This window comes from Cetorhinus maximus, chromosome 20 (assembly GCF_964194155.1).
Source record: "Cetorhinus maximus chromosome 20, sCetMax3.hap1.1, whole genome shotgun sequence".
Taxonomy (NCBI): domain Eukaryota; kingdom Metazoa; phylum Chordata; class Chondrichthyes; order Lamniformes; family Cetorhinidae; genus Cetorhinus; species Cetorhinus maximus.
In genome coordinates, this window is record NC_135898.1 from 1,318,807 (window position 1) to 1,345,259 (window position 26,453).

The 26,453-nt window shown below is 44.8% G+C and overlaps 1 protein-coding gene across 2 annotated transcripts in view; it reads right to left on the bottom strand.

Moving 5' to 3' along the window:
• kansl3 (KAT8 regulatory NSL complex subunit 3) overlaps nt 1–26,453 on the bottom strand; it is an 83,605-nt gene that overhangs the window by 16,033 nt on the left and 41,119 nt on the right. Inside the window, exons 10-18 of one of the 2 annotated variants that reach the window (XM_078565356.1) lie at nt 25,888–26,045; nt 23,513–23,576; nt 22,850–23,047; nt 18,387–18,588; nt 16,550–16,627; nt 10,134–10,322; nt 8,346–8,430; nt 2,976–3,142; nt 938–1,035 (exon numbers count right to left, since the gene is read on the bottom strand). In XM_078565356.1, coding sequence (XP_078421482.1) covers nt 938–1,035; nt 2,976–3,142; nt 8,346–8,430; nt 10,134–10,322; nt 16,550–16,627; nt 18,387–18,588; nt 22,850–23,047; nt 23,513–23,576; nt 25,888–26,045 — 1,239 coding nt within the window. The remainder of the gene's footprint in view (nt 1–937; nt 1,036–2,975; nt 3,143–8,345; nt 8,431–10,133; nt 10,323–16,549; nt 16,628–18,386; nt 18,589–22,849; nt 23,048–23,512; nt 23,577–25,887; nt 26,046–26,453) is intronic. The other variant, XM_078565357.1, reaches the window with a different exon arrangement.

A 26,453-nucleotide genomic window follows, 5' to 3' on the forward strand; every position in this document is an offset into this window, starting at 1 on the left:
GTTGAAAATCAAACTCACCGCCTCCCAAACTCACTGCCTCCCAAACCCACTGCCTCCCAAACTCTCTGCCTCCCAAACCCACTGCCTCCCAAACCCACTGCCTCCCAAACTCACTGCCTCCCAAACCCACTGCCTCCCAAACCCTCTGCCTCCAAAACTCTCTGCCTCCAAAACTCTCTGCCTCCAAAACTCTCTGCCTCCAAAACTCTCTGCCTCCCAAGCCCACTGCCTCCCAAGCCCACCGCCTCCCAAACCCACCGCCTCCCAAACCCACCGCCTCCCAAACCCACCGCCTCCCAAACCCACCGCCTCCCAAACCCACCGCCTCCCAAACCCACCGCCTCCCAAACCCACCGCCTCCCAAACCCACCGCCTCCCAAACCCACCGCCTCCCAAACCCACCGCCTCCCAAACCCACCGCCTCCCAAACCCACCGCCTCCCAAACCCACCGCCTCCCAAACCCACCACCTCCCAAACCCACCGCCTCCCAAACTCACCGCCTCCCAAACCCACCGCCTCCCAAACCCACTGCCTCCCAAACTCACCGCCTCCCAAACTCTCTGCATGCACACATGCCATGTCTCAAACTACTCATATCCTGGATTCAGAAAATTACATTTTTAAAAGATATCTATCTAATTTACATTTGAATAAATAAATACCAACTGTTCCCACCACACCTCCTGGGCAGTCTATTCCAGAGATTCATCACTCACTCAATGAGTTATTATTTCCACAGATCAGTTTTAAATTTACACCCTTTCAAGCACATGCCCTGTCCTTTGGTTTAACTCTTTTGACCAAGGTGAAATAGCTGGCCATGGTGGACATTGTCCAGTCCTTTAGAATGTGAAAAAGCAGCAATCTGTTGTCAACCTTCTCTCAATGCAATGGTCTAAAAGGTATGAGGTTCTGTGCAGGTGAATTGTACTGTACCTGGCCTGGGCTGGCAGATGTCAGGCTGGAGGCCTTCGTTCCAATCTCTTGCAGACTAAAGCTCAGTCCCTGGAGCAGGCTACTGGCAGATGGAGTCCCTAAACACAAACCAAGATGTCAGTAACCAGGATCCGCAACAACTGGGCGAGACCACTCATATTATTTCAAAGCTAAAACACAACCATGTTTACACAGCCCCGGGGTTCTTTCCTGACCGATGTGGGCTGAAATAGCAGCTTGGGAGCAGGAAGCAGCACTATTAACCTCACTATGTCAAGGTGGAAAAGGAGCCACAATTCTTCACCTGATTATTAAGTGCTGCCTCCCATCAAGATCCAACCATGATAACAAAGAACATGATCAGGCTCAGTGGCAATGCTGAATTGCCCAAAACTCATGAATCTAGCCTAATACCAGAATGGCCAACGTGAGCAAGAAAAGTGGGACAGAAAATTATGATGTTTTGACCATTTTATGAGCGCTTGGATCTTGAGTCAGAATAAGTGCCCAACGTATAAATTAAGATATGCTCTTAAGGGCGGTGTCAACTTCTTGGTACATTCAAACCATATTAAACTGTAGCCTTTTAAAAAATTATTTCCTGGGATGGGAGTGTCACTGGCAAGGCCAGTATTTGATGCTCATACCGAATTGCCCTTGAGAAGATGATGGTGAGTCACCTTAAACCACTTCTCAAAGATGATATAGTTCCAAGTAAGGATGGTGTGTGACTTAGAGAAAAACTTGCAGGTGGTGGTGTTCCCATGCATTAGCTGCCCTTGTTCTTCTCGGTGGTAGAGGTCGTGGGTTTGGAAGGTGCTGTCGAAGGAGCCTTGGTGAGTTGCTGCAGTGCATCTTGTAGATGGTACACACTGCTGCCTCTGAGCATCGATGGTAGAGGGAGTGAATGTTGGAGGTGATGGATCAGATGCCAATCAAGCGAGCTGCTTTGTCCTGGATGATGTTGAGCTTCTAGAGTGTTGTTGGAGCTGCACTCAGCCAGGCAAGTGAAGAGTATTCCATCACACTCCTGACTTGTGCCTTCTGGATGGTGGACAGGCTTTGGGGAGTCAGGGGGTGAGTTACTTGCTGTATAATTCCCTGCCTCTGGCCTGATCGTGTAGCCTCAATATTTATAGGGCTGGTCCAGTTAAATTCCAGTTCTCCAAGACAGCGATCTTGCAGAGTGCCCCTGTGCTTCAAGTCTCCTCTTACCCACAAATTAACAGCATCTCTGCAGCAGCAGTTCTCCACACATCCTGGACCCAATCTATACTGCTCATCAGCTAACACAGGGAAACAGATTAAAGGCAGATGATCATTTCTGTGGTTACATTCTTCAGGGTCGATCTTGCATACACAAGGAAATCTGCTCACTGACAAGCCCAGCACTTCTCACTGAACTCAGCGCTCAGAGTTTGGGGCAGGGGGAGAGTGGAGATCTTAACCAAACAGAATCATTCAGTTGTCCACACCAGAGGGTAGCGTTTCTTTCCGTTAACTAGGCCCAAGATGGTCCGCATTGCTGTGTTCAACAGCCCATACAAGAGGCCCCGATGGCTTGGCCACATTCAGGATTATGCTGGTCTGTAATATTCCCCGCATAGTAAAATAGCCAGCCAACATTCAGTGGGGAGTCGGGAGGTATGGGCTAGTGTCAAGCCCCAGTGGCACCGAATTCCAGAGAGAAGATAGTGTTAACAGGAAATCAAAATCTTACTGAAGCAGCCATTCAGCCTAATGTGCATGTGCAAGCTCTTTGAAAGAATTATCCATTTCCTGCGCTTTCCACAGAGACCCTGCAATTGAAAACATTTTTTTTTTGTACAACTTCCTTTTAAAAGTTGCTAATCAATATGTTTCTGATGCCTTTTCAGGAAGCACATTCCAGATCACTACATAAGCAGAATTCTCTCTTTTGCCAAATATCATTAATTTGCGTCTTCTAGTTACCAATCCTCCTGCCACTGGCAATAGTTTCTCCTGATTTACTCCAAGAGAAGGTAATGGATTAAGGAACATACAGAGCGTTAAGTACCTGAAGTTGTGATAGGAGCAGAATGAGGTTGCTGTGAAGCGCTGGAGCCCGGTGCAGCAACCAGTCTGGCCTGAATGGTATGGAAGGCACTGGCTGTTGTGCTCATGGCTGGAGCAGGTGAGGTTACTGGACTTGGGCAACTGGCGAATGTGTCCACAGAGACTGACCTGAGAGAAGCAGAGAGAATATGAGCAGATAAAGTCATCTTCATATTAAGAGAAGAACAATTGCATTTCACAAAGTTAAGACATGCCAAAGTGCTCTTGACTCAATGAAGTATTTCTGAAGTGTTATCATTGTTATAAAGTATGAAACGCAATACAAATTTGGAGACAGCAAGATCCCACAAATGGCAAGGAGATAATTGTTGTATTATTTGTTCATGGGGTGTAAGCATTGTTGGCTAGAACAGCTTTTTTATTGCCCATCCCTAATTGCCCTTGAGAAGGCGGTGGTAAGCTGCCTCCTTGACCCACTGCAGACCATGTGGTATAGGTACACCCACAGTGCTGTTAGGAAGGGAGTTCCAGCATTTTGACCCAGTGACAGTGGAGGAACGGCAATGTAGTTCCAAGTCAGGATGCTGTGTGGCTTGGAGGGGAATTTTTAGTTGGTGGTGTTTGCATGTGTCTGCTGCCCTTGTCCTTCTCGGTGGTAGCAGTCATGGGTTTGTAAGGTGCTGTCTCAGGAGACTTGGTGAATTCCTGCAGTGCATCTCGTTTATGGTACACACTGCGGCCACTGTGTGTCGGTGGTGGAGGGAGTGAATGTTGAAGGTGGTGGATGGGGTGCCATTCAAGCGGGGTTGCTTTGTGCTGGATGATGTCCAGCTTGAGTGTTGTTGGAGCTGCACTCATCCAGGCAAGTGGACAGTATTCCATCACACTCCTGACTTGTGCCTTGCAAATGGTGGACAGGCTTTGGGGTGTCGAGGTGAGCTACTTGCCGCAGAAATCCAAGCTTCTGACCTGCTGTTGCAGCCACAGTATTTATATGGCTAGTCCGGTTCAGTTTCTGGTCAATGGTAACCCCAGGAAGTCGATAGTGGGGGTTCAGCGACAGTAATGCCATCAAATGTCAAGGGGAGATGGTTAGATACTCTCTTGTTGGAGACGGGGATTGCCTGGCACTTGTGTGGCACGAATGTTACTCGCCATTTATCAGCCCAAGCCTGAATATTGTCCAGGTCTTCAATTATCAAACCATCTGCTTCAGTGATGTTGACTGTGACATATATATTGGCCTGGACACCAGAAAGAACCCTCCTGTTCTGCTGTGAAATAGTGGGATCTTTTACATCATCAAAGCTCTTGAACTTTTTTGGCTGAACAGCTCCTTTCTAAATGGATTAGTAATCATGGACACCCCAACCGAAATTATAATACTATACAATAGGAAAGTACTGCATGTTAAAAAAAAGTTTCAATGATGCTTTCAAGGTATTCACTTAGTTATCAGTGAGATGGGTGTGCTTGCTTGATCCTTACACAGTCCCCTGTTAGGTGAAACAGCCAGTTCACTGTGTGGCAGCTGCACATGACTCTTGGTACCTGGCTCACATTTCACATTATTTTGCAAACCTCCGAAAAGTCTCTGATCCCAATTTGAGAACAAGTGTTTTTATGTGACTTGAGAGACAAACGGAGACTCACAATTTAACACTGCCTCAGAAAAATGACACCTCAGGCAGTGCAGCACTCCCTCAGAACTGCATTGAGTGGCAGCCTGGATTATGGGGCCCAATTCTCTGCAACCTGAACTCATGATCTCCTGACTCAGAGACAACAGTACTGTCCCCTGAGCCATGGCATCATTTCTATATCTACTGCTTGGTTTTGTCTCTGTCCATGTCCTTGAGTTAGCTGAGTGACTGCTGCCCAGCTTGTCCTATTGGAAAGTGTATGTGGTGAAGGGACAACGCGGCGTGAGTCACTGCATTTAGTCCTTCACTATAAGGTTTGCAGCAGGGATGGCCATTAATGGAAACTTTGACCATGATATCCACTTATCAAAAACAAACCAAGCATCTAGCCTGGCGTAACTATAGCCCCTTTCACAGTGACCTCTGTTCTTCAGGCTCCCAGCTGAGGGTCACTAGGAACTGTAGTTTGTAGGACTGCCTGTTCCCTGCACAGAGCCCAACTCTTGTAAATTGATGCAGCCCTCAGACTTATGCAACTGAGCTAACCAATCTGAACTACCATCACCTGCAGTTCAACCTTTACCAGCACCAAGTGGCTCCTCAGTGAAGCGGGGTTGAAGGCCAGGTATTCAGCCTGGATTAACACCCTTCCTCTCCAGTTTCATCCAGCCCGAGCCTGTGTCAATGCTCCAGGGAGTAAATTTTGCAAATGAAATCGTTCATAAAATTTTGCTGCACAGGAGGCTGCCAATCGCTCTATCTTGTTTGTGCTGCTTTTTGAATGGGTTACTAATAAATCCCATTCACCTGTTCTTTCCCCATATTTCTGCATATTTCTTCCATCACGGGTGGATGCAGAATATAATCCCAGTCACAGGCCTTCAAACATCCTGATTCTTGGATTCATGGAAAATCTTATACTCTCTGTTCCAATTTTACAAGTAATTTACAGAGGCACCAGAGAGGGCTGATGAGATGTACATGGACTTCCAAAAGGGATTCAATAAAATGCAACATAACAGGCTTGGCAGCAAAGTTAGAGCCCATGGAATAAAAGGGAGACAGTAGCAATACGAGTACAAAATTGGCTGAGTGACAGGAAGGAGGGTAGAGGTGAATGGTTGTTCTTCGACTGGAGGAAGGTTCCCACGAGGTTGGTGTTAGGACCCCTGCTTTTCTTAATGTATATTAAAGGCCTAGACTTCAATGTACAGGGCACAATTTCAAAATTTGCAAATGACAGAAAATTTGGAAGTTTGTCAACTGCTAGGAGGATAGTATTCAATTTCTGAAGAACATTGGCAGGCTGATGGAATGCACAGACAAGTGGTAGATGAAATTTAATCCAGAAAGTGTGAAGCGACCATTTTGGTAAGAATAAAGAAAGGCACTAAAAACTAAATGGTATAACTCTAATGCAGGAACAGAAGAACGTGGGGTTATTTCTGCACAAATTATTGAATGCGGCAGAGCAGGTTGAGAAAGTGGTTAAGATGATATATGCGATCCTGGGCTTTATAAATAAGGACAGAGTATAGAACAAAGGAAGTTATGATAAACCTGTCTAAAACACCAGTTCAGACTCAACTACAGTATTATGTCTGGTTCTGGGCACCACACTTTAGGAAGGAAGTGATGGCATTAGAGAAGGGGAAAGAAAGATTCATAACAATGTCTCCAAGGGTGAGCGACGTCAATTATTGGATAGATTGGAGAAGCTGGGGATGTTCTCCTTGGAGAAGAATGAGAAGAGATTTGATGAAGGCTTTCAAAATCATGAGAGACCTGGACAGAGGAGATGGGGAGGAACCTTTCCCCTTTGTGGAAGCATTGAGAACCAGAGGACACTGATTTAAGATAACTGGCACAATAAGCAATAGCAACACGACGAAAATCTTTTTTACCTAGCAAGTGGTTAGGATCTGGAAGGCACTAGCTGAGAGCGTGCAAGAGGCAGATTCAATCTTGGCCATCAAAGAGGAATTAGATCATTATCTAAAGAGATTATTTTTAGAGCGATGGGGAAAAGGTAAGGGAGTGGGACTAGGTGAGCTGCACTCGTCAAAGTCAGCACAGACACAATAGACCGAATGGCCTCCTTCTGTGCTGTAACCATTTTATCGTTCTCTGATCCAGTCACGAGAGACAGTGCTTCTGAGCTCCAGGAGTGTGACTGGTGGACATGTATGAGCCAGATCAATGGGTACAGCCAGTGATGAGATTCAGGATCGATAGCCAGGCCACAGTGCATGGTAATTACTCAAGATTGGAACACAATCCACAGTACAAAGGGTGCCCTAGCACTGGGACACTAATCACATTGCAGCCAGTAACCAGGCACTGACCAAAGTGCAGCCAGTGTCCAGACACTGGGACACTGATTACACTGCAGCCAGTGCTTTAACACCAAAACATTGATCAAATACAATCAGTGATGAGCTGGTGTAGTTTTTTATCCATACTGCAGCACGTTGCTTTGTATTAACACAATTCAAGGAGAGGTGGAATTACAAAGTAACTGAATGTCGTGAAGCTATAAATGTATATATTATTGGAAAATATTTTTCTTTTAAAATAGAGGTTTAGTCTGTGGGTGTGTCTTGGATTAAAGCCAGCTAGTCTGGGTGCCTTGATGTGTACTAGTTTTGAGATGTAAGAGAGGTAGGGTGCATTTGCATTTTTTGAATAGAGCATTCAAGAAGGGGGGTGAATTCTGGCACCTAGCCAGCAGAGACCAAGCAATATGTTTACGTTACTAATAAAATTGGTGCTATGAAAAGGGGTTTTATTGTTTGAGATGGAGTTCAAAGTGGCTGGTGATACAATAAGAATTTACATTCAATAGGCTGTGCTAGGTATAACAAGACAACCGTGTTGTGTGTGTAGAGGAGAGATAATGTGAGATCAAAAGCAGCTGTAAACCTCCAACTGTCTCCACAGGAACCAAAGTGAAAAGAACCTCATTTGGAATTCTTAAAGTTAAAATACTTTGCCTGGTGTTTGGTTAAGTCTAAGGGTTGCTGTTGTCTTAATGGAGATTAGTTTGGGAATTTGTTAAAAGTTATGATCGTAGTAATTTGTAGCATGTGTATATATTTAATTTGTATAAATTAATAAAATGTTTCATTTAGCTCAATACAAAACTTCTGGAAAACTGATGGTCTGATTTCTGAATTTAGAGTTGCATCTCAAACATAACACTTAAAATTATAGGTTATGACAATTGTTTAAAGTTTCCCTCTGGGATTTTTTTAAATAACTCAGCTTTACCAAAAGACTGTCTCGTAACACTGAACAACAGCTCCTTACGAAGAAATCAAGACTGGAGGAAGCATTTTTGAATTCATTGACAGAACCAGTCCGAAGCCCAGAGGTCAATAAATATTAAAAGCTCACCTTCCAACAATTATTCAACAAGCTCACTCTTAAACCAGATGAAGTATTACAAGGCCAGCTTTCGAAGGGGCTTGAAGTACGGCCACTGTCACCCTCACTGCCCTCTCAGGAGAGGGGTATTGTATATCTCAGAACCCTGAGTGTCATGGCACTTTCTGTCCCTAGGCCCCAAATCTGGTTATGTCATGTTCCATGTGCAGCTTGACCCTACACCAGTGCAACGCCTTCGTCTCAGAAAGCTGGCACTATGGCTTTTTGCAGGTAAACATCTCTACAATTCCACACTATGAAAATTTCCTGGGATTTAGGCTGCTGCGTGAGACTGCACTCACCTTTGACCTGTGAGAGATCCAGTCAGTTCCTTGCTGCCAGATCCTGGTTGACTCACTGACAACGTTAAGGATTTCCCTGCCCCACCTGTCAAGTAGGAAAAATATATCAAGTTGTCTCCATCAGCCTGACTCAGAGTCAACACTCACCATGATCAGATGACATTTCTGCTTCAACTTGGTTAAAAACTCTTTACAATTTTACTAAAACATCTAACTGCAGCCTCCACTCCCCTTGGTCTGGCAGTTACCCCACTCTCTGGACCAGAGTCCTCTGGCCTTTCAGTGCCCAGCACAACATCCACAAATTTCTCAAGGGAACAGACAGGCTGACCCCAGGTACAAAAGTTAAATACTGCAGAAAGCTGGAGATTTGCAATTAAAACAGGAAATGTTGAGGATACTCAGCAGCTCTGGCAACAACTGTGGAAAGAGGAACAGAGTTAATGTTTCAGGTCAATGACCTTTCACCAGAAACCAGTCATCAACCTGAAACGTGAACTTTTGTGCCTCTCTCCAGAGATGCTGCCAGACCTGCTGAGTATTTCCAACATGATTTTTAGAACACCCAAACGCAACTACATTCAGAATTGCTTTGGAACTCCAGGCTGGGGCAACAAAGGACCTGCCTTCAGAAAGAGATGCCCAATTTACATTCAACTTTGCAACATCCCTTCTACCCCTAGACTGCTTTAAGGCATTTAGTTAGAGAATTTTTCCTTGGATTCAAAGCTATCCCCCCTACTGACCACAATCATCAACACTGAGCGCAAAAGAAGAGACAAGCAGCCAGATATTTAAGATGTGACCTGCTGCACAAATGGGAAGTGCACCAACAGCAGGTTAAAATTATTTGAGTGAGATACTGGTGGGTACAGCACCACTCCTACCTGAGCAGCTGTGTCAGCTGCCATCGGTTGCCATCTCAAGGCCATGTGCTTCACCAGAGCAATCATCCTTGAACTGCTCCTCATCTGGCTCAAGTCTAACTTACTTGTGCATCTTTAGGATTTACAGTTAGCTTTCTTATGCTCAGCCTCCCAGATCACTGTGTAATATGGACCTACAACCCAAAATGTGAGCCCTGCACTCAATCTGGTGAGGTTGCACGAAAAGGGCAAAGAGACATGCTAGGCACTATATTCAGCTTACCGCATACAACAACCCTGATTCCCTAGACCAAGGACAATGAAAAAAAATAATCTACAATCAGACTGTGATAAATATGCTACAAGCACTAGAACAGAGTAGCTTAGAGTAACAGGTGAGCAGGACAGGAGGCAGTGCAGCACTTGACATTCATTGTGACTACATTGCCTCTACAACTAGAAGATCCGACTTGCTTCTTCCCCAAGGTTCCCCCTCACAAATCCTGTTAATTTCATTTTGGGTTTCCCTCATGGCTGCCATAGCTGCTCGTAACGTCCAACACAAGTGCAGCATTGATGGTGCTTCAACCAAGTTTTCCAAATTTGGAACATGGTTTATGAACTCCCCAGCTATCTAAGCGCACGTGTGAGAGATATCCAGCAGAATATGTTAAACAGTTTCTACTTGTTTTGCAATTGGATTTATTTGCTCAGCTTGATGCTGATTGCCCATTCCCTACATCGGCACCCAACAGAGCTCTCACGTAACAATTTCTGGAACATCAGCTCCCAAAGCAATGGAGTGGCAGGGAATTGCAGTAGGAAGGAAATGGGACAACGACTGGTTCCCCTCTCCTTCAAGGGCCAGTTGCTTTTCTGCTCATAGAGGGCAATGAAGCCTAATGGTGTGATACCTGCTTACCCTCCTTGGCACCTGTGTAAGGCATGGTAGCAGCTGACGTCTCTCCTTGGGAGAGAATGGTTACTTTGATCTTGGCTCTTTTTGCGGGCTTGGAGACCACTTGAGTTGGGCTGGATGTTTGCCGTCTTTTCAGCTGGCTCTTCATGTCCTCCTTCTCCACCAGCTCTTGCTGCTCCGAGGACAGTGGAACTGAAATTCAGCAATGTACATTGTAACTGATGGGAGCAGTCCAGTAAAACAACAATAAAAGCTGCAGCATTCAAAACACTCCTCATTTAATTGCTGATGGACAATTAGCAATGGTTGAGAGTTAAGCTTCTGAACATAAATCAGAGACTCCAGTGCAGTACTGAAGTAGTAATGCACTGTCAGAGGTGCCATTTTTCACATGAGACATTGAATCAAGGCTCTGTCTGCCCGCTCAGGTGGATGTAAAAGATCCCGTTTCACTTATCAAATAAGAGGGAGGGTGTTCCCGCTCATGCTAGGGTTTGACAGGATAGATGCTGAGAGGCTATTTCCACTGGCTGAAAAGTCTATAATTACTGGTCATAGTCTCAGGAAAAGGGGTTGACCATTTTTAATCGAGGAGTAACTGCTTCACTCACTGGGTTCCAGATCTTTGGAATTCTTGAACCCAGAGAGGTGCGGCTGCTCAGTTATTGAGGATATTCAAGGCTATGATTGATAGATTTCTGGGTGCTAAGTGAATGAAGGGATATGGGATAGTGCAGGAATCTGCAGGTAAGGTTGATGATGAGTTGTGACCATACTGAATGGTGCAGCGAGCTCAAAGAGCCAAATGGTTTATTTCTGGTCCTATTTTTAATGATCTGATGGGAATTCAAATCCAACCATAATCCTTTGAGAATTGGAATTCATTTGGAAAAACAACCAGGAAACTGCCAGTTTTTAACCAGTAAAAGTGGCCATGAAGCTCTGGATTGCCATTAAATCCCAACTAATTCAATGGTGTCCTTGAAAGAAAGAAAGCTGCCCTCCTGTGCTTATACACCACCCCAGGCCCACATCAATAGCATGGATTTTTAACGGCCCTCTTGAGCATCCACACAGTTCTATCAACCGTGAGCTTTTTAAAATTGTGGAGGAGGCATGAGATGGCTTTTTTTTTTATGTTCTTATTCCTTGGCCAATATTTATCCCGCAACCAACTTGATTGAATCATTAGGCCAAGCTTCTTTTAGTAAGAAAGGAAGGTGACAGATTGGTGAGTATTAACACTGTAATTTTTTTTCACTCCAAGTTAGGACAGTGGGTTAAATTAAGTTAGTTAGTGGGTTTATAAATTAAGTAGATTTAAATGGTAGATTTGGATGACAAAAAATGGGAGGAGGCTCAAGTGGAACATAAACACCAGCATGGACTGCTTGTGCCCAATGGTCTGGTTCCTGTGCTGTATATTTTGTGTAAACATCAGAAACGTTGCACACAGATCGCATACAAATTGGCACCTTGAAATTGCCATGTGTATCCAGCCACAGAAAAAAAATTTTAATCGCCTACACACTTAAACAAATTGTCCGGGCGCTCGAAAAAAAATTACAGCCTATGTTGGTGGCAGGAACAGAAACCCTCATCTCATTTAAAAACGCTTGACCATCCACTTGAAATGCTGTGAGCTACAGGGCTACGGATCAAGAGCTAGGAGTGAGATAACTTTTTTTTTGAGTAGCACCGACATGATGGGATGAATGGCCGGCTTCCGTCTCATAAATTTTTCTGTACTTTTAAAACATGTTACTTTATCATGATCACATTGCCAGTTTGTGGGAGCTTGCTGTATACAAATTGGGTGCTGTATTCTCTACATTTCAGAAGTGAGCACATGTCAAAAAAAGTACTTGTGACTGTAAAGCACTTTGGCAGGTCCTGGGATTGTGAAAAGCACGAAAGGCTGGTTAGGGTTTAGAAGAATGAGAGATGATCTCACTCAAACATATAAGGTTCTCAGGTTGACAGAATGGATGCTGAGAGGCTGTTTCCCCTGTCTGGATGGAGGGTCTGGAATTCAGGGGTTCCATCTCAGGATAGGGAGTGGGCCATTTCGATTAAAATCAGGAGAAATTTCTTCACTCACAGTGGTGAATCTCTGGAGTTCTCGATATTGAGGACCCTGGTTGCTCAATATATTCAAGACTGGAAAGATTTTTGGTGAATGAGGAAACTGAGGGATATGGGAAATGGGGGTGGGGGAGTGGAATGATTCGTCATTTATATAAACGACATAGATGACTATGTAGGGGGGAGTTTGCAGATGATACAAAGATTGGCCGGGTGGTTAACAGTGAGGGTGAGTGTCCTGGGCTACAGGAAGATATAGACGGGATGGTCAAATGGGCAGATAAGTGGCAGATGGAATTTAACCCTGAAAAGTGTGAGGTGATACACTTTGGAAAGAGTAATTTGACAAGGAAGTATTCAATGAACGGCATGACACTAGGAAGTTCTGAGGAACAAAGGGTCCTTGGCGTGTGTGTCCATAGATCTCTGAAGGCAGAGGGGCATGTTAGTGGGGTGGTGAAAAAGGCATATGGGACACTTGCCTTTATCAATCGAGGCATAGATTACAAAAGTAGGGAAGTCATGTTGGAGTTGTACAGAACCTTGGTGAGGCCACAGCTGGAGTACTGTGTGCAGTTCTGGTCACCACATTATAGGAAAGATGTGATTGCACTGGAGGGGGTGCAGAGGAGATTCACCAGAATGTTGCCTGGGATGAAACATTTAAATTATGAAGAGAAGATGGATAGACTTGGGTTGTTTTCGTTGGAGCAGAGAAGACTGAGGGGCGACCTGATCGAGGTGTACAAGATTATGAGGGGCATGGACAGGGTGGATAGGGAGCAGCTGTTCCCCTTAGTTGAAGGGTCAGTCACAAGGGGGCATAAGTTCAAGGTGAGGGGCAGGAGATTTAGGGGGGATGTGAGGAAAAACTTTTTTACCCAGAGGGTGGTGACAGTCTGGAATGCGCTGCCTGGGAGGTTGGTGGAGGTGGGTTTCCTCACATCTTTTAAAAAGTACCTGGATGAGCACTTGGCACGTCATAACATTCAAGGCTATGGGCCAAGTGCTGGTAAATGGGATTAGGTAGGCAGGTCAGGTGTTTCTCACATGTTGGTGCAGACTCGATGGGCCGAAGGGCCTCTTCTGCACTGTATGATTCTGTGAAAGTGGGGCAGCTGTCGAAGTTCAGCCTTGATTTTATTGAATGGGGGAGTAGGTTCCAAGGGTTGTATGGCCTACTTGTGCTCATTTCTTTAGACGGTCACATTAAATTTAGCTCTTTCTTTCTCTATCTACAAGAATCAGTATCACGGGTCAAGATCTTCAGTTTTAATCATTAATATGCACCAAGTTCCTTGGTCTCAGCCTTAAAGCTCCGAGAGTTTTGGAAAGGAGGAAAAACAATATCAGGATGATGGGCACCAACAGAAGTTTAATTGTGGTCATTTCAATGGTCCAACAGTCTAAGCTTCAATGTTCCCTCTAATTTTTTTTGGTGTACTGTCTGTTCATTTAAGCACATAGACCCTTGAAATTATTTTGCACAGCCGCAGATACGCAGTAACTGAAAGGGACCAACTTATGCTTGGCCAGCACGGGAGCTCCAGATTCAATCAGATAACCTCTCATTCTTATAACCTCAATTTTACTCAATATCTCCTCATCTGACAACTCTCTCATCCCAGGAATCAATTTAGTGAACTGTTGTTGCACCCTGTCTAAGGAAAGTGCATCATTCCTTGTGTACGGAGACCAAAACTGTACACAGTACTCCAGCTGTGGTCTCACAAAAGCTCTGTATAACTGCAGCAAGACTTCCTAACTGTTATACCCCAAACCCATTGTAATAAAGGTCAACATACCATTTGCCTTCAAAATTGCTTGCTGTACCTGCAATTTAAGTTTGTGTTTTGTATACAACAGACGTCAATCCCTCAGAGAAGCAATATTTTGTCATTTCCCACCATTTAAAAAAAAAAATCAGGTTTTCTAATCTTCCTACCAAAGTGAATCTCTGCATATTGGCTGCTTGTACAAAGACTACGTGGTACAGATTTAAGGTTTTGGGCAAGAGATACAGGTAGCATGTGAGTAAGATCATTGCGGTCAGGATCTGGAACCTGCTCTCTGCGAGGGTGATGGAAGAGTGCAGACGATTGATGATTTCAAAAGAAAACTGGATGGGCAGGCAAGGGATATAAGCTTGCAAGGCTGGGGGATAGAGTAGGAGAATGGGATTGACTGCATTGCTCTACAGAGAGCTGGCATGGACCCAATTGGTCGATGGACCCTCTTCTGTGCCTTAAATGACTAGACATAATAATTCAGCTGTTACCTTCTTACCCATTTCATGCATTGAATTCAATCGCAATAAATCCCTAACTTCTATACTCCATTTAAAATGCACTCTGTGCATCAGCAGACACTGTTTACTTTAATAGCCCTTTTCCAATCACCAGTGCTCAGTCAGCTTCCTGGTCAGCCCTATTCAGGCAATCATTTACAGCTGATCAATTGTTAACTGCCACAGCCAGTTTCTGTCAAGTGTTCACTACCTTGTAGTTCCTTCTACAGTTTTTAAAGTTTAAGCTTAATTAAAAACGAAATTTAAGTTTGAGACTACTCAATCACTAAATATCAGAGACTTCTCACTGTCACCAAATTTCCAACTTCTATATTCTCTACGTGATGCACTCCATGTATCATCACTTTGTAACTACTCTCTTGACATTATACTCGAGTTACCTAGCTGATCCCTCCTTCTGTAAATAACAGGAATGTCATTTACAACTTTCCAATTCCCAAGGAACAATACCTGAATCCAGGGAACTTCAGAAAATTATGGGCAAAACATATGCAACTTTCTCACTTTTTTAATATCCCAGAGTGGAAGCCTCAGCTCCTAAACATTTGTTTGGCTTAAATCTTATTATTTTTTCCATGACATTTTTTCCAAATGGTAATAACTTAGATTTATATAGTGCCTTTAATGTAATAAAATGCCTCAAGGCACTACATGCAAGTGTTATAAAATAAAATTTGATACCGTACCACATTAAGAGATGCGAGGACAGATGAACAAAAGTTATGCTTTAAGGAACATCTTAGAGGTGGAAAGAGAAGTAGAGAGACAGATTGGTGTAGGGAGGGAATTACAGAGCTTGGGGCCCAGGCCACCAGCAAGGGAGTGTTAAAATTGGGGCTGCAGAAGAAGCTAGAATTAGAGGAGTGCAAATAGCTAGTAGGATTTTAAGGCTGGAGGAGATTATTGAGAGGGAGGAACCGAAAACAGGAATGAAGTTTTAAAACTAAGGCATTGCTTAACCAGGAGCCAATGTAGGTTGTCAGTTCGCACAGAGGTGATAGGTAAATGGGATTTGGTGTGAGCTTGGAGGTAGAACATGGTGCTCAATCAGCAATGAATTGGAATAGTCAAGCCTCAAACTAACAAAGGCATGGATGAGGGTTACGGTAGCAGATAAGCAGAGGCAGGGGCAGGGTCCAAGTCCGGCAATGTTATGGGGGTGGAAATATGCGGATACCTAGACAAATATGACACCGTGGTTGAGAACAATCTAGGTCAGCGTCAGATAGGTGCTTGGTGGGGTTGCCAACCCTCCAGGATTATCCTGCAATCTCCAAGCACTGAAGATCAACCTTCAGGACACTGCTGTGTGCAACCCTGGAGAAATATCACAGGGATATTAAAAAAGAATGTTTTTTCCTCATTTTCTTTGAGCATTTCTCTTTACCAGATATAAAAATATTGTAAATGGGAAAAAGGCTGTTTGGCTGACAGTCAAGCATCATCCAATTGGGTAACGCGTCTTTTTGCTTTCCAGCTGGTGAGGAAGGCAGTGTGCCACAGGGATTGATGTGGTGGCCGACTAGCGGCAGGAGCCTGGGGAAAGTCATGTGATTAAAAACGCCAAATTGCAGTTAGCAACCCCGGTGCTTGGGAGAGGGACAGGGTTGGTGGCTGGTGCGAGGATTTCGGATGGGGATCAAAGACAATGGCTTTGGTCTTCCAAAAACTTAGTTGAATGAAATTTCTGTTCATCCAGTACTGATCATCAGAGAAGTTGTCTGATAATTTAGAGAGAGTGCAGGGGTTGAGAGAGATGGTGGTAGGCTAAGAGCTGGGGGTTGTCAGCACGCATGCATCTGGAAACTGACGTAGTCAGTTAAATCCAGTAAGCTCCTCCTTGAACTTACTTTCGGTTTCTGCTGCACTGAAAATCAACGCTGCTGAAATCCAGCTCTAGTAACAAGCAACCAGTGTAGATGGAACCAAACGTGCACTCACACAACACGATACTGAAGCATGGGATTCAGCATCAGTGTGTCAAGTCCTGACTTGAGCTAGGATGCCCGAGAGGAGACAGACTTACCAAAGACACAGGATGAGCTGGCTGGATTCAAATTCTTCCTCACCAGCATGTTTTGTTTCAGAAAAGCAGCAAACTGAGCTGGAATCAATCATAGGACAATTAGCAAATCACAAGATCTCCAGTCCCATCTGTAAGATTCTCAGAAATGCACACTGATTCATTCAAAGTTAAACTTAGGATCCACAGACAGTGGACTGTCCAGATCTGGTGCAGCCTTGCTGCTCAGTGATTGGCGTGGAACTCAAAGAATCACAGAATACTACAGTAAAGTTAGATGAGGAAATAAGCAGTGAGGAGAATACAAAAGGCCTGCAAAGGGATATAGACAGCTTAAGTGAGTGGTCAACAACATGGCGGATGGAATATAATGTGGGAAATGTGAAGTTATCCACTTTGAGAACAAAAACAGAAAATCGCATTTTCTTTTACATGGTAAGCAACTGGGAAACTGATTTTCAGGAGGGTCGTTGTACGTGAATCTCACAAAATTAACATGCAGGTACAGCAAACAATTAGGAAAGCAAATCATAAGTTGCTCTTTATTCCTAAGAGATCGGAGATTAAGAGTGAAAAAGTCTTACTGAAATAGTATAGGGGTTTGATGAGACTACATCTGGAGTACCATACAGTATGGCCTCCCCTACCCAAAGAGGCATATACTTGCCTTGGAAGGGGTGCACAAAATTTTACTGTATCAATTCCTGGGATGAGGAAATCGCCCTATCAGGAGAGATTGAGTAGACTTTGTCTATATTCCCAAGAATTTAGGAGAATCGGAGATAATCTCATTGAAACAGACATATAAAATTCTTTAGGTGCTCAACAAAGTGGAGGCTAAGAAGCTGTTTCCCATGGCTGCTAAGTCTAGAACGAGGGGTCATATTCTCAGGATCAGGGGCTGGCCATTTAGGACAGAGATAGGGAGAAATATCTTCAATCAAAGGGTTGAGGCCCTTTGGAATTCTTGAACCCCAATGTGGATGCTCAGTAACTGAGCATTTTCAAGGCAGAAGCTGATAGATTTTTGGAAATGAAGGGAATTAAAGGGAATGGGGGTTGTGTGGGACAGCAGAGTTGAGGTCAAGGATCAGCCAAGTTCTTATTTAATAACAGAGCTGGTGCAAAGGGCCAAATGGTCTACTCCTGCTCCTATTTCTATACATTCTTATATCAGAAGGCCATTTGGACCATCATGCCTGTGTGAGCTCTTTGCTGGAGCTATCCAATTAATCACAATCCACTGCTCTTTCCTTATAGCCCTGTCAATTTTCCCCTTTCATGTATTTATCCAATTCCCTTTTGAAAGTTATCACACAAGCTACTTTCTCTGCCTTTTGAGAGTGTCTTTCAGTTCACAACAACTTGCTGCATGAAAAAATTCTCAGTACTAAATATGGGATTAAGAGTATCTCAACTAAGTTAACATATCATGATTCCAACCAAAGCCTAAGCAGATTCTGTCCATTCAAGATGAATCCTTGGATATTCAGCACTGGTGGAGCTCAAGACAAACAACTAACACTGTAAAGCACAAAAGTTACAAGAACAGAGCACATGGCGCAAGGATGGAGATGGGGGGGGTGCACACGGTGGGAGAGAGGTTGCGCCAGCGCCGGGGGTTGTGGAGAAGAGGTCAGAGGGATACAGCTCACAGTATGGAGGATTACACTGTGACACAGTTTGGATAGGCTTTGCTGAAACAACCTGCATGCAGAATTGGGAGATTTAGTTCTAGCTGTACCACACTGCGCACCCCTCCCTGGAACCTCCTCAGCATCTCACCAGCCAAGTGTTGGTATAATTTGTGCAACATGTGCCCTTAACTGCTCTGAGTTACCTTGAGCTTGTTTCTGGGTCAGCACCGTGCCAGTCCTCTGCATGTGCTGTTTGAGAATGTGGGTGAACTGAGCGGAGAGGCTGGGCGACTGGCTGGCAGCAGTGGCAGTGGCTGTGATCAGGCTGGCCTTCTGGGCAGGTGACAAGGTTGAACTCTTGGTCTTCGGGCTGGAATTGGGGCTGCTTGACACACTGGATGTGCCCTGTGAAGACAGATGGAACGTCAGAACATATGAAATAGAAGTAACAGTAGGCCATATGGTCTGTTGAGACTGCTCCAACATTCAATAAGATCACAGCTGATCCAATTTTCAACTCAACTCCATTTTCCTGCCTGTACACCTTAACCCTCGGCTCCCCTCTGGTCCAAAAATCTTTCTCAGCCTTGAATATATTCAATCACATCTCAACCGCCCAGCTCTCTGAGTAACATTTACCCAATCTTCTGGTCTACTACACATCTTCACAATATTATATGCCTTTCTTTCAATTTGATACCATCCTTAACTTCTTTAGTTTGCCAAAGATGACTGATACTTCTCGTTGAGTTTTAGGAACATAGGACTTAGGAGTAGGTTATTCAGTCCTTCTGGTTGTGCTCTCAACTCCACTTTCCTCTCTTCACCACCTAACCCCCCCCAACCCCCATTAACCCCTGACTCCCTTGTCTATCAAAAATCTGTCTAATTCTGCCTTGGATAAATTCAATGACCACTCTCCAATACTTTCTGGGGAAGAGTGTTCCACATTATCATGACCCTTGGGGAGAAACAATTTCTCCTCATCTCCGTGTTAAACGGGAGACCTCTTATTCTTAAACTGTGCCCCCTGGGATCTAGTCTCTCCCACAAGTGCTATCTACCCTATCAAATCCCCTCAAGATCTTATATGTTTTGATATAATCATCTCTCATTCTTCTAAACTCCAGTGTTAAACCTTTTTTCAGAGGATAAGCCCTTCATCCCAGTCATGAGTCAAGTGAACCTTCTCTGAACTCTTCTAATGCAATTATGTCTTTTTTTCAAATAAGACAACCAATACTGTACAGGGTATTCTAGGGGTGGTCTCACCAATGCCCTGTACAGCTGCAGTAAAACTTCTTGACTTTTATATTCCAATCCCCTTGTAATAAATGCCAACATTCCATTTTCCTTCGTAAGCACTTGCTGTACCTGCAAAATAACTTTTTGTGATTGATGTACCAGGACACCCAGATCCCTCTGTACTACCGAGTTCTGTAATCTCTCTCCGTTTAAATAGCTTACTGCTTTTCTATTCTTCCTGCCAAAGTGGACAAGTTCACAATTTCCCACATTCCACTCCATCTGACAATTTTTTTACCCACTCACTTAACCTATATCCTTTTGCAGACTCCTCTTCCTCCTCTTGACAACTTACGTTCCTACCTATTTTGATGTCATTGACAAATTTGGCTACAATACATTCGGTCCCTTCATCCAAATCACTGATGTAGATTGTAAATGGTTGAGGCCCCAGCACTGATCCCTATAGCACTCCACTTATTGCAGCTTGCCAACCCAAAAAGACCCATTTCTGATCGCGAACCAATCCTATATCCATGCTAATATGTTATCCCCTGCACCATGTTGTAACCTTTAATGTGACACCCTATCAAATGCCTTCTGGAAATTCAAGTACACCACATCTACAAGTTCCTCTTGATCCTCCTTGCCTGTTATTCCTCAGAAAACTCTTTAAAAAATATTAGTTAAACATGATTCCCTTTTACAAAGCCATGTTGACTCTGACTGATCATATTATGATTTTCTAAGTATCCTGCTATAACATCTGCAATAATGGATTCTAGCAATTTCCCTATAACAGATGTGAGGCTAACTGGCCTGTAGTTTCCTAATTTCTGAGCCATCCCCTCTTGAATAAAGGTGTTAGCTATTTTCCAATCCACTGGGACCCTTCCAGAACCTAAGGAGTTTTGAAAGATTGTAACCAATGCATCCATCTCTGCAACCGCTTCTTTTAAGACCTGAGGATGCAGGCTATCAGGTCCTGGGAGCTTAATCGTTTTCCCAGTACCTTTTCCCTGGTGTTGGTGATTGTTTTCAGTTCCTCCCTCCCTTTCACCTCTTGATTTTCAACTGTTTGGGAAGTTTTCCAAATCTTCTACAGAGAAGACAGACACAAAATACCTGTTCAACGCCTGTCATTTCCTTGTCTCCATTATCAATTCCCCAGACTCTCTCTCTAGAGGACCAACACTTACTTTAGTTACTCTTTCATTATTTAAATACTTGTAGAAACTTTTAGTATCTGTTTTTATATTACGAGCTAGCTTTCTCTCATATTCTTTTAATACTCTTTCTCAATGGAAGTTATCTTTGTTGAGAATTATAAAATATCCCCTTAAATACTTGCGACTTTTTATCTCCCATTTTACATTAAAATCTATTTTCCCAGTCCACTTGAGCAAATTCTGTCTTCGTACCTTTATTTAAACTCATAAAAAGTGGCCTTCATGAGGTTTTAATCTCCTCATTCTGACAGTGCAGAGCTCCCTCAGCACCATCCCTCCGACAGTGCTCAGCTCGCTCAGTACCACACCTTCTGGCAGTCTGGGACTCCATCGCTACTGAAATCAGAGTGTCGGCTGAATTATCCACTCAAGTCTCTTGAACGGTTTTTGAACCCGTGATCAGCTGTCCTCGAGGTGAGAGGGTTACGCAATGAGCCAGTGTTGGCACTGATGTGTCCATACACATGCGGCTAGAAGGCAGTGAATCCAGTGAATCTGTCTGAAAGGTAGTGCAGCAGACCAACACTGGGGCTAAGCTCAACCATCATAGCGCAGATCAGGAAATCAAACCTCAGATCTTCCTGTTCGGTATAGGACTATGAGGTAACCAGCAAATCTTCAGCTGTGGAAGTAACTTATTGCTTGTACTGAAGTCCCTGCACCACAATACTTGATATACAAAGTCTAATTCACAGGTTCTGCCTACCCCATGCACTGTGTACCACTTCCTCAACTCTCACCTCCTTTATCAAGTGCTGTTCCACACTGATAGGTTGCAGCAACACCAAGTTCCCGGAGTTAAAATGCTTGATTCCACAGAACAACAACAACTTGTCCTGAACGAGGTTCCTAAAACCTTCATCAAAGAGGTAGGTTTTAGGGATTGTCTTAAAGGAGAAGAGATTCTAGGAGAGGATTCCAGTGCCCAGGCAGCTGAAGGCAAGGCCACCTCTGGTGGAGTGATGAAATTTGAGAATGCACAAAAGGCCAGAACTGGAGGAGTGCAGAGATCTTGGAAGGTTGTTGGACTGCAGGATGTTGGAGATAGGGAGAAGCAATGCCATTGGGCTTTCAATTTTAAAATGGAGATGTTACCGGACCAGAAGCCAATTCAGGTAAGCAAATAGATGGGGGGGGCGCTAGTGAGATGAATCTTGTGCCTTGCAAAAGCCTGGATTTATGTTTTGACTTTTTATTTTCTTTATTCTTTCATGGGATGTGGACATTGCTGGCAAGGCCTGCATTTGTTGCCATCCCTAATTGCCCTTGAACTGACTGGCCTTCTAGGCCATTTCAGAGAGCAGTTAAGAGTCAACCACATAGCTGTGGATCTGAAGTCACATCAGCCAGACCAAGGAAGGACAGCAGATTTCCTTCCCTTAAGGCCATTAGTGCATCAGATAGGTTTTTACAAAAAATTATGACAGTTTCATGATCACCAGCTTTCAATTCCAGATCTTATTAATTCAATTCAAACTTCCACCAGCTGCCATGGCGGGATTTGAACCCATGTGCCCAGAGCATGAGCATGGACCTTGGGATTACTAGTCCAGTGACATTACCATGACAACACCCCTTTAAATCCAAAGTGAAGCCAAGCTAACTTTGGAAAAGGAGGGATTAATTTGATTTCTTGGGCATAACATCACTGCTGAGAAGTTCAACTCTGGCTGAGGTTGCTATAGGAATGCAAGGTAAGAATATCAAGTTACAGCCGGTCTGAGCTGGTGAAGAAGCAGGGAGAATTCTCTGAGAATAAGACAGGATTGTGAAACTGTGGCTGTGAGGCAGCTGGGGACGGAAGTTGTGACAGAGCAAGCAAAGGAGACCATAAAGGTCAATTCTGGGAATCAAGCAATCAAGCTTGGGAAGGACGTGCCTTTTGGGGATCTGTGGAAATCAGGTATGGTGAGGCTGCTGCCTGAAAGGGCTTCTGGCCTACCTCCTGTCTGAGTAAAAGAACTGAATCTCCACCTGGGAAATACAGGAGGCTGTGGGACTCAGTACCTGCCATGTATGCTGAGATGGGCGTGTTTGTAAATTCGTATGGCGTACCTTTCTTGTATTAAGTGTAAATTACTTCTCTGAATTACTTTGTGAAATCTTGTCCATGGTCCACAAAGTCATTTGGGAAACACTTATTTTACTAAGTTATTAGACTCTACTAGGATGAGAACAATAGAGTCATTCACCTCAGACCCAGAGGGAGAAGCCGGTACTCGGCTGAACGGAGATGTGGGGCGGCTACTTCGTTCCGGCAGCTCAAAGGCCAAGTCCCTGCGAGCATCCCGGCATCTCTTCTTCTTCTCCGCATCCACGTCTTTGGCCTCAGCCCCTGAGTGTGATTCAGTCTTGGTCAGGACACCAGTAAGGAAATCGCCAATTTCATCCTGAGGTTAAAAAAATCCAAAGGACTTGTCAACTTTTCATTACATCAAACTGGGAGGGAGATGAAAGATAAAACCTCTGGGGAGTGTCAGGGTGGGGGATGGAACCAGAATGGCTTTATTTTTCCATAATGTCATGGGCTGCACAAGAAACAAAGTTGTGTGGGGAGCAAGGGGATGTGAGTAAGGGTGTGTGTGATGAACATCAATGCACAGTGTGTGATTGTAATACAATAAGTGTCTGAGTCGACCTGTAAGTGAGTTTGTCAGAATTCACATGCGAGTGAGAGTGTCAAGAAATTACATGTGACAGCCCGAGTGTGTCAATCTACTTGTGAGTGAGAGTGAATGTGTGTTAAGAGTCTATGTGAGTGTGTCAACACTATATTAGTGACAGAAAACTTGTCAGTCTAAATGACTAACAGTGAGAGAGTGAGTGTTCCAAAATCCTTTGGTTAGTGAGAGTACCTGGATACACCTGTCCACCATGCTCTGCGTGAGACCCTCCACCTTCTTCTTTGCTTTGCTGATCCTGTAGTGAAACATGATGAGATTTATACACAGTCCAAATTCACCTTCCAGGCCCTTCATTCCTCTCCCATCAACCACCACCCTCGGGCACACCTTCCTCTTTGAAGGCTGCTCTTCACCTGGGTTCGTGATGGCAGGAACAGAGAATGGTCCGTTCGTGCTCAATGTGGGACTCATTGCGTCAGAGAATTCTGACGCCAAATTTAAATTGCTTGGCTCTTGAGGAGTGACAGGAGAATGTGAACATGAGTGATGTGCCACAGCTTGCAAAGGGAACACTCTGGCAATAGGCCCTCCCATAGTTCTGTACAAATTAGCATGAGTTACACAACAATTTATTTTAATGAGCAGTAGCCAGAATCCCTGCCACTCCATTTCAAGCCTAGCAGCACAAGAAATTGAGTTGTCCGTTCAGTAAAGCCCTGCAGCACCTGTGAAACCAGGCTACAGCAAGGAGAGGGGAAGGGAGAGTGACTTGAATATATACAGCACCTTTCCAATCTGAGGATGTCCCAAAGCACTTTACATCAAAATGAACTATGTTTAAGGTGTTGTCACTGATGTGATATAGGAAATATCACAAATTGTGACTGGCAAGCTGATAAATTACCGTCTGGGATCTTTTACAGCCACCTGAGAACAGATGGCATCTCGGTCTCACCCAAAAGATGGTACATGCTACAGTGTGGCGCTCCCTCAGTATTCAGCCTCTGACAGTGGTGTTCCCGCAGTACTGACCCTCCCACAACTAGGCACTCCCTCAGTGTTCACCTTCTGACAGTGCAGCACTCCCTCAGTACTGAACCTCCAGCAGTGCAGCACTCCCTCAGAAATAATCCTCCGACAGTGCAGCACTCCCAGTATTGACCCTCTAACACTGCAGCACTTTCACAGCACTAATACTCCAATAGGACAACGCTCCAACTGCTCTGGCCCTCCAATAGGGCAGTGCTCCATCAGTACTGACCCTCAGCAGCACAGCACTCCCTCAGTACCGACCAACCGACAAAGCAGCACTCCCTCAGTACTGACCTTCCGACAGTGTAGCACCCCCTCAGTACTGACCCTCTGACAGTGCAGCACTCCCTCAGTACTGACCCTCTGACAGTGCAGCACTCCCTCAGTACTGATCTTCCGACAGTGCAGCACTCCCTCAGTACTGAGCCTTTGGCAGTGCAGCACTCCCTCAGTACTGACCCTCCGACAGTGCAGCACTCCCTCAGTACTGACCCTCCGACAGTGCAGCACTCCCTCAGTATTGAGCCTCTGACAGTGCAGCACTCCCTCAGTACTGACCCTCCGATAGTGCAGCATTCCCTCAGTATTGACCCTCCGACAGTGCAGCACTCCCTCAGTACTGATCTTCCGACAGTGCAGCACACCCTCAGTACTGATCTTCCGACAGTGCAGCACTCCCTCAGTACTGACCCTCCGACAGTGCAGCACTCCCTCAGTATTGACCCTCCGACAGTGCAGCACTCCCTCAGTACTGACCCTCCGACAGTGCAGCACTCCCTCAGTATTGACCCTCCGATAGTGCAGCACTCCCTCAGTACTGATCTTCCGACAGTGCAGCACACCCTCAGTACTGATCTTCCGACAGTGCAGCACTCCCTCAGTACTGACCCTCCGACAGTGCAGCACTCCCTCAGTATTGACCCTCCGACAGTGCAGCACTCCCTCAGTACTGACCCTCCAACAGTGCAGCACTCCCTCGGTATTGACCCTCCGACAGTGCAGCACTCCCTCAGTACTGATCTTCCGACAGTGCAGCACACCCTCAGTACTGAGCCTCTGACAGTGCAGCACTCCCTCAGTATTGACCCTCCGACAGTGCAGCATTCCCTCAGTACTGATCTTCCGACAGTGCAGCACACCCTCAGTACTGAGCCTCTGACAGTGCAGCACTCCCTCAGTACTGACCCTCCGACAGTGCAGCACTCCCTCAGTATTGACCCTCCGACAGTGCAGCACTCCCTCAGTACTGATCTTCTGACAGTGCAGCACACCCTCAGCACTGAGCCTCTGACAGTGCAGCACTCCCTCAGTACTAAGCCTCTGACAGTGCAGCACTCCCTCAGTACTGAGCCTCCGACAGTGCAGCACTCCCTCAGTACTGACCCTCTGACAGTGCAGCACTCCCTCAGTACTGACCTTCTATGACAGTGCAACACCACACTGGGAACATCAATTTTAATGTGCTCAAATTTTTGGTGTGGGACTTCAACCCACAAACCTCTGACTCAGGGGACAAGTGCTACAACTGAGCTACAGAAGGAAAAAAGGGATGAGGGGTCAAGTTGCACAAATACCTCAGATTGTCGTCTGCGCCTCCAATGATCACCATACTGTTTTCAGCACGAAGTTTCTCCCGGAAATCCTCAATGGTGTCAGCGTTGCACTGTACTGAGTTCTGCCCGATCACAAATAAGACAGGGGTCTTCATATCCAGCAACGGGTCATCAACATCCTGAAGGGAAAAGTCCAGACATTTAACATCACAGTAACAAACTGGAGCATGGGCCTCAGACATTCCACGCATCATTAAGTATAGCTCCCCTTAGGCGAATTGTGGGACCAATGTGCCCACAGCCACCTAGTCCCCAATCTCTAGAATCCATAGGAACACAGGAACAGGGGTAAAATACTCAGCACCTGAAGTCTGTTCCACCAATGAGGTCATAATGTCATGAACACATTATTATGATATTACAGATTTTAAAGACAACTGTTTTCAAAGCACATTCCTGTTCTCAAACATTTACACTGAGTTCAAAAAGCTTTTTTCCAAACGGAATATGGGCAGACAACATGGCACCTTCTGATGTTTAAACACTATCAAACTCATAACTCTACATCTGGCTACAAAGAGTCACTA